The sequence below is a fragment of the Convolutriloba macropyga genome, chromosome 1 (assembly GCF_964194025.1).
Source record: "Convolutriloba macropyga chromosome 1, txConMacr16.3, whole genome shotgun sequence".
Lineage (NCBI taxonomy): Eukaryota > Metazoa > Xenacoelomorpha > Acoela > Convolutidae > Convolutriloba > Convolutriloba macropyga.
Window position 1 is genome coordinate 72,945,250 of NC_134468.1, and position 20,859 is coordinate 72,966,108.

General features: G+C 35.2%; 2 protein-coding genes across 4 annotated transcripts in view; one reads left to right on the forward strand and one right to left on the reverse strand.

The window, feature by feature from the left end:
• LOC142351294 (uncharacterized) overlaps positions 1-20,859 on the forward strand; it is a 239,527-nt gene that overhangs the window by 156,385 nt on the left and 62,283 nt on the right. The gene's annotated exons all lie outside the window — the stretch shown is intronic.
• Positions 1-20,859, reverse strand: part of LOC142344257 (uncharacterized) — a 60,727-nt gene that overhangs the window by 6,254 nt on the left and 33,614 nt on the right. Inside the window, exons 7-8 of the mRNA XM_075395824.1 lie at positions 17,019-17,210; positions 13,550-13,768 (exon numbers count right to left, since the gene is read on the reverse strand). Of these exons, the coding sequence (XP_075251939.1) occupies positions 13,550-13,768; positions 17,019-17,210 (411 nt within the window). The remainder of the gene's footprint in view (positions 1-13,549; positions 13,769-17,018; positions 17,211-20,859) is intronic.

Consider the following 20,859-nt stretch of genomic DNA (forward strand, 5'->3'; position numbering starts at 1 on the left):
ATCAGAACATTTTTGAAAGTCGGTGGACTAAAAAACAAAAAATCACATAGCTACGGATCAAATTCCTGTACCGCAACAAACAATAAACCTTTTAAAGTTGCTAAAAAGTTTTAAGCATTTCTTATGGCAGAAAAATGGACAAAATGACTATAGATAAAAGCAAGATTCACGAAATCGATAAATTTTTTCTAAATCAAACTGTATTTTATGAAAGAGAAATGTTAGCTTTAAAATTAGGCATACCAGAATGGACAGCCAACTGCGACTAAGCAATAGGCCCACCAGAAAAACTACAAAAATTGTGCTTCTCACCATTCAACTTTTGTGCAATTCTCAAAATAGAGAAAAAGATGCAATGAACTGGAACGACTAATAAGATTAACATTTGTCTCCTGAGCAGTGAGTTTTTTCACTAAACACACCAACTAATTTTGCAAAACAAAAAATTTAAAAAAATTCTAAACAAGGTCTCCTAAAGATTCAAAAACTGCCAACATGAACATTTTGTGAGTTGTCAAAAATGATTTGAGTATCCAGCAGCAAGATAGATTACAAAAACCGACAGTTCTCACTCGAAAACGCACTAAAAACTTGCCGATGAAAAACCTAGTTTTTAGAGCGTTTGATTAATTAAAATTGATTAATGCTCTTTTTACGAAAAAAGATGCTAATTTCTTCAAAACCGGCAATGTTTTGTGAAAATTAGAATATGGCAGACCTGTTGGCTACAATAGAAATATTGGGTCATATGACAGCTAAACAGAGAAGAGAAGCGGAACTAAACCCTGAGAACTATATCAAAACTGTCAAAAGGCGCTAAAAATCATAGAAAATAAATCCAAAACAGCTTCCGTGAGACCAACATTCATGGCCAAAGCTCTAAAAAAGTTTTGTTGCCACATGAAATTGAAAAACCACATGAAATAGAAACTGCGCAAAAATTTTAAAAGTTGTGGAAACTGGGTCATGGAATGCTTTTTATTGACACAAAATTAGGCTGAAACTTTGTTTCATATTCATTAAAAGTTGATAAAATAAAAACTGTTTAAAAATTTCGAAAAAAATGATGTCCAGATTTTCAGTTTGATTTCTGAGATACGAAAGTCAATCCGTTGGCCAAACTTTAGTGAAAAACGATTGAAACAATTTGTGAAATTTTGAAAAAAAAGGCAAAAACTGTTTTGACTCTGGTGTTTAAGTTGGTATAAACATCGAAAAGAAATCAAATACGTTAGAAAAAAAAACTTGTTTATCTTATAGGCAAAATATTTAACCAACTCTAATATAACCTTTTTTGTCATAAAATAGTCAGAACTGACCCAAGGAATGTAAAACTGCTTCTTTCAGTGCTCAAAAACAAAAAAATGACCTTTTTATCTTTAATTCAGTTTCAGTACTTTTGATATCTTAAAAGGCTACTAATGCCAGCTGAGGTCCTCTAGTGCATCTTAACGTAGGCAGAGGCTTACCTGTTCAAAAACACGACAAGACAATTCTTAAAACAATTCGAAGAAATTTTATTGATAAATAGAAAACGAGACCTAAAGTGAACTAAGAATTGATTGAATAAATCATTTAAAAAACAAACAAATCAAAAAAATTATAAAAAGAATTGCTGTATGTGAACAAAAAACAATTAGCCAGAAAGCAATTTTGTGTTCAGCACAGTTTTCTCACTCTGCTTCAAAATGAGCGAGAGCAAAAATTGCATTCCGCTAAACCACTCGTTTTTTTGCTCCATTTCCTTTTCGGCTTATCCAAACTTAAGTTTTACGCAAAAAATCACAAAAATATGTTAACAGATCTTGAAAATAAAACGGCCAGCCAATGCAATCCAAAATGTCCAATGTTTTCCAAATTCAGCCTTTTTTCAATCAAAAATAGCACAAAAACGGCTTTTTTTGTCCACTTTACTTTATTGTTCCGGATGGATAGACGTGAAAGCTGCTAACACAGCAATCTTGTTTAACTCCAAAGACGTCAAAGATTAATTGCCTATTCTATGAGGGTGTTCCTGAAATAAAGTTTTGCCGAGAAGCCGGCAGCAGGTTAGACTACTGATTAACTTGCAGTCTCACTAAAAAAAACACGCTGAGAAATTGTAGTTGAAAAAACAAAAAATTCAACACCAAAACTTGAATCTGATTAATACGTTCAAAGACGCTATTTTCGTCAAAACTGGCAAAACCTGGCACACATGTAGGCTACAAAACATTTTGGGTTATGAGTGAACAAAACAGACCGCAGAGACTTATCCAAACCCAGGAAACTAAACCAAAACTACAAAAGGCGCCAAAAATTTTGGAAAAGAGGTTCAAAGTACCTTTTGTCAGGCGAAAATCAGTTCATGACCAAAGACATAAACTCTAACGAAATTATTGAAAAGAATAGCAGCTCAAAAAATAGCCGGGTCTTCAACAGCTATCCATTGACATGAAATTAAGCCTTACAATTATTTTTCATTCTTCACAACGTAGATATCAAAACACTTAAAAAATTAGCAAAAATCAACTAAAGATTCAGAAATTATTGATATCAAGATTCTTAAACAAATTTCTGAGATATTAAAATCAAGCTTTGAACCCAATTATAGTCCTTTAACCAAAAAACTTTTGAGCCCGAAGACGTTTCTTGGCCTATAAACGTCAACAAAAATTTGGAACAACTAAAAAAACTTAAGAAAGTAGCAAAAAAACTTTACTCAGGTGTTAAAGTTGCTATAATGATTTTAAAAAAACCAAATGCACTAGAGTAAAAAGACATTTTGAATATCGTTTTTATAAAAGTGAATATAAAAAAGTTTATCCGACATTTACCAATTCTTTTTTTAAAGATAATAAGAACTGACAAAAACAAGGAAAATTTCTACATTCAGGACGTATGAGCAATGAAAACTGACTTTTTCACCTTTCAATAAGGGCCTTCCAGCAAATTCAGTACATCTCAAAAAACTAGTATTGTCAGCTGAGGTCCTCTAGTGCAACTTAATGCCCGCAGAGTCTTCCTGCCTTATCCAGTTTCCAAAGCTCAAATTCATCAAAAAAATTTTAAAAACAACTTACAAAAAACAGTATGACAAGCCATAAAACATTTCAAGGGAACTTCCCTTGAAATGTTTTATGGCTTGTCCTACTTTTTTTACTAAACAGAAAAATAGATCTATATTGGACCATGATTTGATTAAACAAAACCATTTAGAAGATCTTTTCAATGAAAAAATGAAAAACAATGAAAAGCAATGTCAAATTGCTGCATAGGAACCAAACACAATTATTAAGAAAAAAACTCGTTTACCTACTCTGCAGCAAAAAGAGTGAACAAATTGAACACCGCTAAACCACATTTTTTATCTCATTTTGTGACAAGATCTTTAAAAAAAGACGGTGGGTCAATGCAATCCATAACTCAAACTTGTTTTAAAAACAAAAGTTTAAGTTGTGTCTCATCCCCTCAATCTCCAGGAGCATAGTTTTTGTTAAAAAAAATTGGTTCCGACCAATTTTAGTGAGGAAGAACTTATACTCCGGGCTTTTCATTTTGTTCAGTCAGTCTTGGCCGATCGATATATTTATCGAAAACTGTTTTGGGGTGTTATCAATAAAAAAACTGTCCCGCGCAGACTATTAAATTAAACTGATTTTTTGGTATTTCACTTTTCCACAGAGCTATTGAGGTGCAAAATTGTCTGAACATTTGACAAAAATTTGTTGTTTTCATTCAGTATTTACTTAAATTTAAAAAACTTTTGTTGCTAAATTTGCCAAAAATATTTTTTCAGATCTCTAACGATAGTTTTTATGGTTTACTTCTAATGTGGAATAATGTTGCTAAATTGTTGGATGCAATTTTTTGGCTAAAACAGACGCTGAATTTTTCAAAATTGGGATCTTTTCATTAAAAGTGCAACAAAATGAGCTTCTTTAATCCTTTTTATTGAGTTTTTCCGGATTAGCACAAATAGAAACTGCTGTCACGATATTTACTGACTCCAACAATGGCTTGGTATAATTGTTTTTCCTTTGAGAAAGCCCATGAAATAAAAATTGCTGGTTTTTTTCTAATTTAACTGGATTAATATCCAAATTGCATCATTTAATTTCAATTTTCGCCATTGAAGTGATCCACACCCAGAAGTTTGGAAGAAAATTAAGCTTTCAACCGACGGACAGCAATTGAAAGGCTAGTTTTGGCCTGATCGTTGTTTTTCTCAGACCTAAACTAATTCGGATTTTAATCAGTCAAAGTCTATTATATAAAGATCATTTTTGCGTTTCTGCTTTTTTATGTTTATTATATGAGAGAACAAATCAAAGCAGGTCTTACTAATTAAAAGTCGAATTGTCATTCAGAGGAGTTGTCATTCAGATTGTATCTAAATCTGTTTAATAGAAACCTTTCGATTTTAAAGATACCTGATTTCAAAATAAACAATGGATTATCAAGTTTTGCTACTTATCCGTAGTTTTTTTCAATTTTTAGCTTCAAGTTGGCATGGACATATCGCATTATCTAATTGATGGATTCTTTTTCTTTCAAATTTACGTTTTTATTAATGGTTTTTAAGTGTGAACTTTATATGTTTCAAATAATCATTTTAAATTTTTGTACATTTCGCCATCTTTCAGATTTTTCCTTGTCTTGTCACATTACTGACAAGTTAGATATCACTTTATTGGAGTGTATGAAGAAGGAAGCACATTGAACATATAGATTTGTTAGGTAAATAGTTTTTGATTATAACAACTTTGACACCGTTTCAGCACAAGTCTTCGCTTTGTCTTTATTTGTCGTTCTTTATTGAGACGTATGACATATTCTGGTTGAAGTCAATTTTGAAAAGTTTTGTTTTAGGAATTAAACTGTTCTATTCAACGTTTTCCTCGATAACGTAAAGTTTTCACTGCTCCAAAATAGTTGATTTCAAAAAAGGTATATTTTTATTTTTTTTACTTTGTCAGTGCTGTCGTTTTTTGTCCAATTGTTAATTAGACTGGTAGGTAAAATATCGCGCTACCGGTGACCAAAAAAGACTCAATTGTTTTTTGTCTTTTTCTTACGGAACAGAGTATGGATTTTATGTGTTCGACACCATTATCCTTCTTTGAAATTTTGTTTTTGTGTTTGTCGTTTGTTTCTCTAAACGTACGGCATATTCTAGATAAAAAAGATCTTAATGTCTTCAAATGGAGGCATAAATAATTATAACTCTATTGCAATGTCTCAGTTGATATCTAATGTTGTTATTGTTTGAAATTATTTGTGTAATTGTATATTAAAATAACTGTATTTATTTGCAGTTTCTGTTCTTTTTTGTCTACTTGTTAACGGCCGGATCGAATTAAGCGCTCATCTCATTTTTTACTTGACGCTTTTTTGATTTTATCATCAAGTATTTTATATTTTTTCAAAAACAAAGAAATTGCAACTTGGACATAAATAATGTTTGTTGTTGTTGTTATTTGGCTATTTTGTTTGTCTTGTCTTGTAGTGTTAATAATGGGAGGCTTCATCGGTCCTCTAAAGTGGTATTTGGGGAACGAGACTGATCTTCATGGCGCAGTGGAGTTGCCAGACCCACAGACACACTTTAGTTGCTTGCGCACTGGGGGTACTTCGACTAACACTTTTAGAGGTTGAAGTAGCAGTGATCGTTGGTGTAAGACATTATTCTCCCAAAAAAGAAGTCATTATATATATATATATATATATATATATATATATATATATATATATATATATATATATATATATGGTTTTTGAGTTCTTCAGTAAAAAAATTATTTCCAAACAAAAAAATTTTTTTTAGCTCAACAGCAATTGCCAAAACTTAGTCTATAATGTGGACTTTATTGTTGATCGATTAAAATTGAGAAGTGCTCTTCAAAAAACAGTCCCATCGTGGGCTAATTATCTATTCTGTTTTTTCGCGGAAATACCGTTTTTTTTTCAGTTTGATCCGAACAGGCTTTCCAGATTCTGCAAAAGGTTTTTGATCAGACCGAACAGATTCTGAAAAGGGTTCTGTTCAGGATATCCAGATCATACCACAAAACTATCCATATCCTAGACCACGCTATGATCAGACTATCCAGCCTATGGGTGGGGCGCTGATCAGACTGTTCAGACCGTAGGAAGTGCCCAGATCAGACATTGCAAACTCTCTATGGGTCCTGATCAGAATATCTAGACCTTAGATAGTGCTGCCAGACTCTGGAGCGGTCGCGGTCCATCCCGCGTGCGCGACTCAAATCGGTCTAATGTTTGCTGGCTTGGATCGCTTACCTCGTCCGGGGTATTTAAATGAATATCTCTAGATATGCATCTGGTTTAAGGGATTCTACACTTTAGAGATTTTTTTCTGAAACTCTCTTGTTGGAGCGTTTGTGAAAACGCTCATTAACGATCAGCCGAGTTGAATTAACGAGGAAAAACTACGCGGCAAAAAGAAAGCCGGGTTCTCTGGGAACTTTTGCCCTCTAATATTGAAGCAAGAACAGAATCCTTTTTCAACATTTGCACAAACTAAACCAAAATCTATTGTTAAAAAGTAAAAGAATATTTAAATCCATAAAATGCATAAAAATGCATTAAATTAAATATTTAAAACATTTTATCTTGACAGTCTTAGTGTTATCTCTGACGGTTTAATGCGGCTGTGCTTGATTGAATGGTGCTGTGATACGTATGGATACCTAAATATATATCGAAACCTTTATGTGTACTAAATTATTTACCCTCTATATCTATAATTATATCATGTGTTTTATAACTAAAAGTTATGACTTCTATTTATTCACCTATATTAATATTCCCGTTTGTCTACTAAATTATTTCATATTTTGTTCATACCAGTTTATTATTAGTAATCATAATTTCATTTAGTCAATCTGAATTCAAGTTACTCTGCAAACGCTCTTCATAATCCTAAGTTAAACTTAGCAGTGGATCCGCGCCGCATTTCCAATAATCAGAATTCGTAATACACAATTAGTTGTGTATTCGCCCTGCACTTGCTAATACATTCTTGAGACAAAGCATTCGCAACGCGAATCCTAAACTATTCAGTAAGATAAGATATAACATGGCGCAGTCAGCGACAAAAGACAGCGGCAAATCCCCACTTGGAATTCAACCCTTTTGGGAAAAGGCGACACTAGAACCCCCAATTCGCTGGGAGTTTTAGAGAAAACAATTGAAACTCGCAATCCTCGCTAGAGAGGGAATTGACGTGGATCTTCTCTTGGTGGACCCCCCAGAACATGTTCTCTTACCTCCTGAACCAGCATATGAGGACGCAGTTGACAACCCGACGGCACAATCAGAGCGAGACCGACGTACCCGCAATGAGCAGGCAAAAACAGCGTGGAAAAATCAATGTCAACGTGTCATTACAGTCGGCGTACTCTGTGGCGACAAACCGTGGAAGTTATGTGATCGAAAAGCATCTTCTTTGATGTACTTGACCTTAGGCATGGAAGGGCGGCGCGTATTCAACTCAAAAAATTCAACCATCAACCTCGTAACAATCTCAACGAAGGATCTTTGGGATGTTCTAAATACAACTTTCATTCGGATCCATAATATAACCTTCGATAGATACCTCTTCCTCACACGAAAACAGCAAAAGGAAGAACCTATTGAGAAGTTCTATGGACATCTCAAAGAACTTTCGGAAAATTGTGATCTAGGAGATAAAGGGGACACTATCATCCGGGACGTCTTTATCGCGAATATGCAAAATGAAGACATTCAAAAGGAACTCCTTAAAGAAACAGTAGACCCAGAAAAAGCATTGGCAATAGCAATTAATATCGAGATGGGTACGCTCAACCAACTAAAAATGAATGCAAGCAAAACCGAGTCACAGTCAACTGTTAAACAAGTACAACGGATGCGTATCGCGAATGCTACCCCTTTTTCCAATATGAACACAACAGCACGGAAAAAGCCTACAACCTGTCATTTCTGTGGATCTAGTTGGACTTCCGACCACCGTAACAAATGTCCCGCGCGGGGAGAAAGATGCAATAACTGTGGTATTGAAAACCACTTCGCAAAGGTTTGTCGCAAACCTAAAGATCCCAATTCGTACCCAAAACCTAAACCGCGGGTCAATAACGTAGAAAAAGACGATCAAACTGAAGACGTCAATCAAATTTCAGCCAGTTTTGATCCCGATTTGGAGTCAAACTATTCTTCAGATGAAGATAACTGTGTAGCAGCCGCAACTTCGGTGGACGCAACCAATCTCCCAGTAACTCTCGGCAATACATCAACAAATGTTTTGGTGGATTCGGGCAGCGTATGCACAATAATAAAGGAATCCTTGGCGAACTCAATCATTTCCCATGACCCAAAATCGAAGTGGATACGCGAAGCGAATCCTAAACAATTGAAAACATTTTCAAATGAACCTATTCATACGGTGGGCATTCTCCAAACTTCAATTCAAAGCAGCAATTGGTACGCGAATCCAATCGAAATTCAAGTAGTGGCAGATGGACATCGTTCTCTATTGGGTAGAGATTTGTTTCCAGCTCTTGGACTTTCAATACATCAATCAAGTAATCATGTAACAATCAATCAGGTAGATCAAGAATATTGCCCAATCAAAAAACAGATTGCTATTGATTATCCCGACCTAATCTCCAGAATTGGTAAGTCCAAAGTACATACAGTTCGTTCAAAATTCCACAAACATTATACCCCATCACACCAAAAAGGCCGCCGTGTTCCTATAAACTTATTAGACAAAGTATCCGCTGAACTAAAGAAACTTTCTGAACAAGGACACATTGAAAAATTACAAGAATGTTCGGACAAAAACTTCATTTCTCCCATTGTAATTACGGTCAAAAAGGACAAATCTGTAAAATTAGCTCTTGATTCGAAAATATTAAACAAAGCGATCCACAAAAACAAGTATCAAATGCCAAATATAGATTGTCTCATCGATTCAATTTCACAACATTTTAATAACTCAAATCTGGGAGATAATGTCTATTTTTCAACAATCGATCTAAAATATGCCTATAGCCAACTAAAGCTGCATCCGGATACCGCACGTCATTGTAATTTTAATATCATTTGCGGCGAAGCAACAGGTACGTATCGTTTTAAAACAGGATTTTATGGCCTTACGGATATGCCGGCCGAGTTTCAAAAGGCTATGGATTACACATTGGTTGGGCTGACTAACACATACTGTTTTCTGGATGACATAATTGTAGTTAGCAAAGGCACCCAGGAATCGCACCTCAAATACGTATACAAATGTCTTCAGAAACTTGAAGCGGATAACCTTAGAATTAATTTAAGCAAATGCCACTTCGCAAAACATCAAATAAATTGGCTTGGCTTTACATTCTCACAAAGTGGTGTTAAACCTATCGAATCTAAAACAGCGGCAATCGCGGAAATCAAAGCCCCAAAAACATTGACACAATTACGGTCATTCTTAGGTAGCGTTCACCATCTAAGTAAATTTATACCTAATCTTGCCAAAATATGCCACCCTCTTCGACCTTTATTAAAGAAAAACGAAAAATTTGTTTGGAATGAGAATCATCAATTACATTTTGAACACATCAAAACTGTTAATGCAAACGCTACAGAAAATACTCATTTTAATCCAACACTGGAAACGCGCATCAAATGCGATGCATCCCGCCAAGGCTTAGGCGCTGCGCTTGAACAATTAGATTTTGAAGGGTGGAAAACAATAGCTTTTGCATCTCGTTTTCTTAATAGCAATGAAGAACGCTATAGTGTAAATGAACTCGAGTTACTTGGGGTGGTTTGGGCCATTGAATATTTTAAATTTTATCTATTTGGGAAAACTTTCACAGTTTTAACAGATCACAAAGCATTTCTTTCAGTCTTAAAATCACACCGCTCTAATAAATCCTACAACAGTAGATTAACACGATGGATTGACCGTTTGTTATCATTTGATTTTAACATCGAACATATTCCTGGTACCAGATTGGGCTTGGTTGATTATATTTCGCGACAACCAAATCAGAACGCTAAAAGTGTCAATCAATACGACGAGGAATTTATGGTAGCAACAATTTCCCGTATCCGCGACGCGATTACATCTTTATTTAGTAACGCGAATAAAATTCCTTTCCAAAAGCGGCACATAACTAGTAATTATAAGCAACAAGTACACCCGACGCGCGTCCACTCTTGCAAACCTGCTAAAATTAACACGCATAATTCAAATGCCTCAATTAATCCATTCATTCCTCGAGCACAAGTAAACAATTACAATTCTGAATTCATTTCTAACTTTAATTGCCGTGCAAATCAATTGCTTAAATCTGATACCACACTCGCATCGCGAATCCAGTCGCAAAATTCTACTTGCCATTTGATAGCTGGCTCCACACAGCAAATACTTCACATCAAAATGTCAGCAAAAGAGGCACCACAAAACAATCCACCAACTTCACCACACACCCCAAGAGCGACATTCCGTACCCAATCTACCCCCATCTCATCTACAAGAGCCGGACCCAGCAACACCCAAGCATCATCATCACCCGAGGAATATGACATCGAACTCTCCCGGGAAGAGGTATTTGAAAATAACCTCAACCAGCTCTTCACCAAATCTTTCCTGGTGGTCCTCACTAGCAAAGACGCGGTGTTGAAAGAGATCGGCGATTGTGTACTGCAGGATGATGAGGCCCGTTGTAAAGAAGTGAGCACATACATCCACTCCTTTTGGAAGGACTTACATGTGAAATCTGGGTGTCTGTGTGTTGACCAACGCGTGGCCATCCCAAACTCTATTAAGGAGGCGGTGCTCGAATCCATCCACATGACGCACCCGGGTAGTTGGGGGATGATCTCTCTCTCTCTCTCTCTCTCTCTCAATATGCATGGTGGCCCTACATGCATAGGGAAATTTTAGCAAACACATCCGATTGCGTCCCGTGTACGGATATTGGTAAGAATCTGAAACCTATCATACCAAAATCTAAATGGCACCCACACAAAGCTTGTCAAGAACCAAACGAAGAAATACAGATTAATTTTGGGGGTCCGATAATTAATGATAAAGATAAAGACATTTATTTCTTAACATGTATTGACCGTTTTTCAAAATATCCAACTGTTAAAATATTCGACAATGCTAATGGGGTAAACGTAGTAAAATTTCTTCGTGATTATGCATATACTCATGGAATCCCGCGAACAATACGCTTAGACCAAGCAACTTGTCTTGTAGGTAAACAAGTTACAAACTATTGTAACGAAAATAATATCGACATTCTCGACGCTCCGGTCGGTGATCATAGAGCTATTGGTTTGGTGGAGCGAATGATCCAAACAATTAAAAGACGTTTATCTTGCATGAAAGCCGAAAATAAAGATACATTTTCCACAGCTAAAGCAATAAAACAAATAGTCTCTGATTTACGATTAACTAAACAGAAAACAACAAAGATAACACCTTTTGAAGCTCATTTCGGTCGTCCTGCAAATACTCCGTTAAGGAATATTAGCACACTTCCATCAAGTCAAAATCTAACTTATGAAAAAATTGTTAATCACTATTTAGATGCTGAAACAGTTTCTGCGGAGGATTTGCTGGACGAAAATGGATGGATCAGTGCCAACAGAAGTGACATTGAAATTGAGCACAAGATGTGTCAGGCCTGCTTAGATGCAGGTCAGCGCTATCGGGAACACGACAACAAAGAGTCCCGTTTCATTACTCATCCGCAGATCACAGACCCTATACCAAGGACAGAACAGTCCCTTAATGTCAAACTGGCTCGAAAATTACCACAAAAGAAACGAGCAAAAAGACAATTGGCGGGTCTGTACGAAGTGCTAAAGCCTGGATCCTTCGTCACAAAGTCGCCACCAACAACGACGATAATCAATGAGCCTGGCAGAACCCCAGTGAAAGTCCGAGATAGTGATCTCGCAAAATTTGGAACTAAAGCCGAAAGATCCACCAACTTGTGGGTATATGCCCAGCGACGCCCTGCTCCCTACGAAAAGACCACAGAATTTAAGATCGCGAAGCATAGTAACGATCTTAAGAAACAGAAGAGGGGCGAAATAAAAATTAGACATCGCCAACGGGACACTACATCGGTAGTATCATCTGTAAACTCGAATGTATCGCGTGCGCTAACGGTACGCAAACCGACCAAACCACAGTTCAAAAGACGCCATAATGTCCTCACAGGTGATATACAAGAAGATGTACCAGCTCAAGTCCAGCCCCTAATTTCCATTGTACCGGCTCCACCTATACCTGCATCACAAGTACCCCCCGCACAGACGACCAAACAAAAGGCCGCAAGCGCAATCGACCCCAATTTTATGGCTTCACAGATGCCGACATTTCCCCAACAAGTTCTCTGGCTTCATCAAGTTCTGCTCAACCAAAGAAGCGCAAGAATAAAAAAGAGAAGAAAAGATCAAAACAGACAGATTCGGTGGTAACTCTCATCCAAACGGCCGAACAATCAAGAATCCCGTCACCACCCCGACCCGACTTACAATTGGGGCAAGTTTCACCACCGGACCCCAGAGTTCGATATTTTGAATATGAGCAAGAACGGGAAATGTCGGTTTGGGATGCAGAGAATGAAATTTAAGTCCAAAAACTCAGCAAAACTGTCTTAAACTACAATCATTTATTTAGTCTTGTTTCCGCCCCTCTGATCCAAATTTAATGTTAATTTTACTTTTAATTTATTACAGTTCATCTTCAATTGTTAGCTTTTAATTTCTTCCAGTATTCGCCCTGCGAATCCATTTACTTCTGTGTGTGCATTTAAATTATTCAGTATAATGTATTCACTTTACATGCTGAAAATTTGACGTGTATTCGCTTTACGCTTACACAATTATTTAACAATAGTAGTACCTCTACATTTTGAGTTAAGTTATGTTCATCCCATTCAATTTCATGTTTTGTGTTGATTCTAAAAAATTGTAAATACATTAAAATTTTTTTTTGTCACGAGGGAAATGTGATACGTATGGATACCTAAATATATATCGAAACCTTTATGTGTACTAAATTATTTACCCTCTATATCTATAATTATATTATGTGTTTTATAACTAAAAGTTATGACTTCTATTTATTCACCTATATTAATATTCCCGTTAGTCTACTAAATTATTTCATATTTTGTTCATACCAGTTTATTATTAGTAATCATAATTTCATTTAGTCAATCTGAATTCAAGTTACTCTGCAAACGCTCTTCATAATCCTAAGTTAAACTTAGCAGTGGATCCGCGCCGCATTTCCAATAATCAGAATTCGTAATACACAATTGGTTGTGTATTCGCCCTGCACTTGCTAATACATTCTTGAGGCAAAGCATTCGCAACGCGAATTCTAAACTATTCAGTAAGATAAGATATAACAGGTGCAGCAAAACCTACTATTTAAGGCGATTTTCGCGATGACGATAGCTTAGAAAGCAAAAATGTGAAACTTTTGAGAAAATATGGAGAATTGTCAATTAAAATTGCGGCTTCTGAGAAAAATGGTTCACAACGTTACCAATGACTCCCAGGACATCCATCTCACAGACACCAACAACCGGTTCTGGCTCTTTTTTCAGGTCAAAGGTAACGTGGACACTCGATCCCACGACTTCACACAATACATAATTCCATCCAGGGTTGCCGGTCAGTTCTACTTGAGGCGCTCCTCCATCGCAAAGCAGACATTGAGATTGGTCACACACTTCAGCATGCACGTGTTTAGAAACAAGATTACCTGAATAAAAAACTGGTTGAAGTCGTGAAACAGTTCAGCATCTCTTAAATACAGGATCGGGTTTTTTTACAAATTTTTCGCTCCAATAAAATTGACTGAACAAATATGTTTTTGTGCTATGCTCCACTTCATCTGCACTGAGGGGTCTATATAACTTATACGAGAGGAGGGGTTGACCAGCAAAGTTAGTACATTAAAAATAGAAAGATATTCAATTAGAAATGGTCATATATGAGCAACATGATGAAAAAGCGATGAATAAATATATCAAATGCTGCATAAAAGCAATTTGAGAGCAGAGAATTCCACTTAGTTTTGAGGTTTTCCAAAAACGAAAAAAAAATCAACATTTTTTCTGAACCACTATATTTAAAAAGATTTTCATTTCTTTTTTACATTGAAGCTATCGAGGTTTGAATTTCGTGAGCTTTTAACTGATTTCCGTTATTTTGTTCACAATTTCTGTAATTTTACGCATAATTTTTGTCAACTTGGCTGTAATTATGGTAAAACCGTTAACGACAGTGCTTTTGGTTTCACTTTTAAAGAAGGAAGAGTGATGTTGAACTGTTTGATTCAATTTTGTTGGCGAAAATTTTGAGAAAGATAACCAAATTCACCATTTTCATCAAAATTGGCACCAAATAAGCTCCTTTAGACCACTTCGTTTGAATTTGCCGGAAGTACACTCCTAACAAATGCTGACACATTCTTTGCAAAATCCAAGGAGAACTAATAATAATTCAGGTTCTTTTGAGAGTGTTCTGGCATTAACATTTTTTTGGTTGATTTAAATCAGTAATTACCCTGAATGCATTTATTTTTGCTATATTGACTTTTTTGTCAAATAATTCTTATCCATAACATCTCGAAGAACAATATGCCCTTAGTGTTTGCATAAAAGTAGCGATCTTTACAAGTTCTAATTTTCAATCGTCACCGAGCAAAAACAAGATTGTCGTGGGGCGCTGTCTTTTAGTTTTTTATTCGTTTGTCTTCTCTATGTAAATTACAGATCAGGACAATTCAAACCAAGACTCAATTGTTTGAAAATCGCATTTACGTACAAATGAGGGCCAGGGAACACATATTCTAATTTCAAATATTCTAGTGATGATTTTTATGGCTTCAACACTGAGGTTGCGTAAAACAAAACTGCCTCTCTCAAAAAAATGCCCTGTTCTAATTTGTTGATATTTTGTAGCCTTATAACATTTTCTTCCTCAATTAGTTCCTAGTTGACTTCCTAAAGAACTACAAGTTAATCTATGATGTGTTTTTAGACGAAAACTTATGGTTGTTTTGACATATGAAAATAATTGTTTTCAAAATGGAGAATGATTTATTGAGCTTTGACTCTCTATTCTCTTACTCTGGTCATCTTCTAGCTAACTCTCAGAAAAAACAGTTAAAACAAATCTCTTTCTATTGATTTAAATTTCAGTTCTTTTACAGTTTGTCACATTACAACAAAACTGACAGATAAGTATCACGTTAAAGATGTTGAAAAAGGAAGCGCAACTAATTTTAAATAAATAATTAACGCATTCATTTTTTAAAAACTTTTTCTTAGATGTTCCACATTGCTGGTATGTCTCAGAAAACACAGGTTGCTTTTTTTTCTAGAGAACCAAAGTTAAAGTTTTCCATTTTCCAGCCGTTAAAGTTTGAAATTTTTGTTTCTTAAATTTTTTTGTGTTTGACATTTGCCAATTTTTGCTTTGTAGTTGTTTTTGTTGCCTTGTCAAACTATCATCTTAGAAACGGGTCCCATTGGCTTTGAAACAAAACGGAAATAAAAATATGGAAAGTTTTCTTGAATAGATTATGATTTTGCCGGCTTCAACGCCGTTTTTCGTCGTATTCTGAAGGAACAATTGAACCTGTTTAATGTATTCAGTTGAAAGCTAATGGTTACCATGTCTTTGAAATTATATGATTTTAAAAGATATGAACTTACTTGCCCCTGTTTTTGGCGATTTGCAATCTACAATCATCATTAACATGTCACATATCGCATGATTTTTGTTGAAAGAAGGCGCAATCGAACATACGTGAAGTTTTTAGTGCTTAGATTATGGTTTTAACGGCTTCGACAACTTTTACTCGCAAAGCTTAATTGACACTTTGATTTTTCTCTTTGTGGTTCTTTCTGTAGACCTCTGAAACATTCGTAATAACGACTGCTCTCAATGGCCTCCAGTGAATGAATAAATGAACTTTTTCAAATGATTTCAGTTGACAGTTTATGGTTTTTCATTACTTTGAATTTACTTGTTTCAAAAAAATTATTTAACGTATTTTGCACCTTTTGTTTTTTTAATGATTGCTGAGTCTGATTACAGACAGGCCCGTCTCTTGTTTAGTGCAGACAGGTTAAATTGTTTAGTTTATACTTTATCTGATGCAATTTCGACTTAATTTTTAAGTCTTTCAAAAAATTGACATTGATTTTTGGATGTAGTTATTGTTTGTTTTTATTTTTTGTTGTTTGTCTTGACTCATAGTCTTAACTATGACGGTTCTAATCTGACCTCTTATGCGGCATTAAATACGTCATTAATAATTTTTTATTATCATGAAGGCTAGATTGCGTTTACCATTTTCAAGTTGAAGAATACTTTGCTAATATTTGTCAACCAGGAAATGATAATGCTCCCAAGCTTGTATCTTGACCCATAAATTTTATCCAATCGAACAGATCGTTAACTCACATAAAGTTTTTTAACAAATTCAAAAAAGATTGTTTAACTTCAAATTTAAAAAAAAACTGATTAACATTGGCAAAATTGCTCTCACACGACGGACTGCGGTGGATTGGCATCTGTAGTCAACAGCCTAAAGCTTATAAAGCTCATCCACACTGGGAGGGTATCCGAACCACGTAAAATTGTCCTGTACAACGAGTATTTACGAGGGAAGGGAGTAGACAAGGGGTGGGGATCAAAATAGAATGGGGCAAGTTGAAAAAGGGGTTCAGATTGAAAAGTCACATGAACTTCTGACAAAAAAAACGGTGGATCGAAAAAGTGAATAAAAGAACGCAATTAAAAAACTAGTAAAGCTCGTATAGAATAACAAAACGCCTAAAGGCCTTCAGTTCTTACTAATTTATAACATTTTTGAGTGAAAAAATCAAATCGCTCAGACAAAAAAAGGAAAAGTTGCATAAAACTGGAAAACAGGAGCTAAATAATTGTTACAAACTGCGCTTGAGAGCAATTAATTAATTAAGCTCCATTGGTTATACTTGTGAAATTGTAGTCACAGTTGTAGAATCCAACTGCCTTCACGTAATGTCTCTGGCCAAGATAAACTTTCAGCTGTGATGGTGCTGCAGAGGTCGCATTTGCCACCCTCAACTCCAAACATCTATTTTCTTGGAATCCATCCACGCCCCCACCATCTGTATTGTGATCAAATAGACTGCTCATATATCCTCCTAAGAAAACTCAATGCTCTAATTTAAATAAAGTTCTGTTGGTTCATATTCCTTATTGACCAAAAGATTTTTAAATAGCGACGCTTTTAGACAGTCCCACTGCAGAAAATTTTTTGAATAGTAATTTAAGCGACGTCTCTTAACGGAGATAGCTGAGGCGATCTCAGAAATTATAGTATAGTGAAGACTAGAGTGGGACAACAATGGATTAAGTATAAAACTAAAGTGTAACCAGGCCGGGTTGAGGAATCATCATTATTCACCGCAAAATTAGGTATACGAAATGCAGCGAATGCGGTAAACTGACGTAAGAAAAGTTGTAATTGATGTAGATGCGTGAAAAAAAACAAAAGTTACCGCTCGCAAAGAGACCTCAAAAATATTTAAAACATGGCACGAAATGCGACGAATGTACAAATATCAAAAGTTAACAGAGTAATTTAGAGAACTTTCTAGGAGGGCAAAATTAAACAATCTTGGTAGGAAATAGTTGGTGCGGCGTCGGGGTTAGACCTGCTTAAAGATATCTTGATCCTTTCTTATGAATGATCTTGGGATAAAAACTTATCAAACAAAGACCACATAAGCGATTATTTGAAAAAAAAAATTATAATGGGACAGTTGACAGTTCATGATCACGTCTCAACTTCAGCGCATCGTGCGGTATGCTCATTAATATAACAGAGACCTGAAAGAAACGAGGGTGTTTCGGTGCCTAAGTCTTTTCTCATTGGTGATACTCTTTGGTGTACCGATGTTTTTTAAAACAAAATTAAATGTAGTAAATCAGGGAGCCAAATTCCATATTTTAAAAGTTTCCGGGCTAAGACTTTTTAGCAAAATTAACTTGCGATAAAATTTATAAATTCCCCGCAATTTTTAATCTAAATTAGCACTGCAAGCGATGAACTAAAGCACTTAGATTAATTAATATTGGCGTTTCTATGAGAAAATCTTACAAAATATTAGCATTTAAAAGCGTAGATTTTTAAACAATTTTAGAGTTTCTAATCCCATATTCCACGCGCTGTTATCGGATTGTTTTAACACATAGACATCTCTCGGTGGAACTCTAACCACTACCTCCAAGCATGCTTGCCACTTTTTCTACCACTGTACAACTATACCTCAGTTTCCTTAAGAATTTTACTCCTTCACACCGGACTCTACGTCACAGTTCTTACGTAGTGATGAGAGCTTTAAAATCTTTGGCGTTTCTAAGAGTTTCATTAAAATCCCTTGCTGATTCAAACAACATATAAACTATCAGACGTAAGCACAAAATGTTTTTGACTTGAACAAAAATTATTGACCCAATTTGAACAAATGGTTTGAAAATTTTTTTATCAGCATATTAGCAGAAATATGAAAAACAAATATTGAAATAGTTCATTTTAATTCTGGCCGAACTAGACCAAAAGTTCTCGCTGATGCAAGCTTTGTGCGCAATGAAAACAATTGAAAAGACATCCTTTCTATCCTCCATCAAAACCTACAACCCGAAATAAAACTGAGCATATAATTGACAATCATTTTTGCAGCTCTAATAGATGCGCAAAATTCATTTAATTTTTGAAAAAAAAATAGGATTTTGAAAATTTATTTTTAGTGACACTTTTTTTTCAAATCATCTCGTAAGAAGATGGCTTCTTTCTTCTGGTTCTTGCAGTCTTGCATTACTCCACTCATAACCTGCCGCTTCTTTAGAACAAATTAAAAAGTTTTCTCAATAACAGTTTTCCAAAAAAAATTAAACATTTTTTCCTAATAAACAATCTACTGCTGATGAAACTCAATATTTGACTATGGGACCCCAATGATTTAATAACTTCAGTATCCAAAAGAAAGCATCGTAAACGTTGAATTTTTTGAAGTCAACCATATATTAAACGCTATTTTTCGCAAGATCAACTCCCAGATTTAACTGTTGAATTATGTAAAACCAATGCTAACTTGCGTAAGATTATCACTTAAAATTAAAGATTGATTTTGTGTTAAACATTCTTTTGAAAACGAATAAAATTATGCACGGTTTGCGCTTCGAAACGACAAACTTATGATTGCCAAAGTTAGGTAAGATCTACGCTTAGAAATGCTAATTCTTGTAAGATCGACACTTACAAATGCTGGTATTTTCTTTTCAACGCGTATAGCCTAGATCTGACATAAAATCAACGCAATCGCCGCCAATCTTTCAAATTCTTGCGTTTTTTGAGCGTTGACACTTTTGCACGGGTTTCTCATTTCTTTTGCATATACATGAACTCGACTGTACCACTGAGGGTGGTTGAAATTGTTGACTTGAGCCAGAGAAGGTGAGGAAGGAATCTGATTCATCAAGAGGAAACATGCCCCTAACAGAAAAACAGCAAAGCAGACGTTATTAACCTTACCAGCAAAAGCAGGTTTTATATCGCAGTTTACTCCAGGGAAAGCCTTGAGGGACCAATGAATTGAAACAGAAAGAAAAACTCCAACGATACACCGATCAATTGCGTAATATTTTTCTGACTGATTGGTTATCACTAGTTAATTTGTAGACGCTTGTCATCAATACATCATTGATGCCCGATCCATTAGAGATCATCTATGAACTATTATGGATCTCCGCCCGAAACAGACTTACATTGGTTAAGAGAAGGAAGTGACAAATCAAAAAGTATCAAAGAAAAGCAGTCGAAATTCAACGCAAAAATTGGAAAAAAAACTGAGAACTGATTTATTTATCATAAAAGGTCAACCCAAACTACGGGTTTTTGTAACCATGATGCAATATGGAGTCTGATCGTGTTTTATAGAATAAAACAAAAATATTGGATTTAATTTTTTTATTTGACTTGTGTTTCAGTTTTTTATTGCGATTTTCCGGCGAAATTTACATAGTATGCTTTAGATTTAATGGTGACCCAAAGCTATCTTCTGAATTGGTTTGTTATTTTAATGATTTTGTTGACTCTGATATTAAAGTTTTCATTGAAACTTTACTGCGTCAGTTTTTCCTCTTAAAGTTGTATTGTGTCCACCTCCGAAACCTGACAAGTCTCACTGCAGTATTCACCAGGTCTCAAATAGAGTGAAAACTGTTCACAACTTTAAGTTTATATCATTGATTTATAAAACTATTATTTTTTGAGTTTTGACTATAAACCCTTTATTCTTTAGTTTTATCAGAATCTGAAACAGAATAGTCTTCTTGGTTTCAATTGGATACAAGATGAAATCTACAAATAATTGTTTTAACGAATGGACATTAAATGCTTTGAATGAACATTATATGGTTTTGAGTTCTGAGCAATTTTTTTTTGTTGTCTTGCTCGTCAGTCCCCTTAATTAAAGCCTTCATTGGTCAACATAAAGTCTTCATTGGTCAGAGGCATAATATATTCTTATCTTCTAGTATGGTTGATAGCTATTATTAGGTATAGAACTTTTGAAACAGTTTCAGTTTTGTCTATAATTGGTTTTTCACTCATTTTGATTTTTGGTAAGTTTTGTTTGCCTAAAAATTGGCTCATCAAGTAATCAGATTGTGTACAAGTCAAGTAGATTTTTTTGGGAAAGGTGAATTAAAATTTCCGAATGTGACCGATTGTGTGCACTTGACAACGAATTAACTTAAAGCTTGGTTTGTCTCAAAAAGAGGATATAG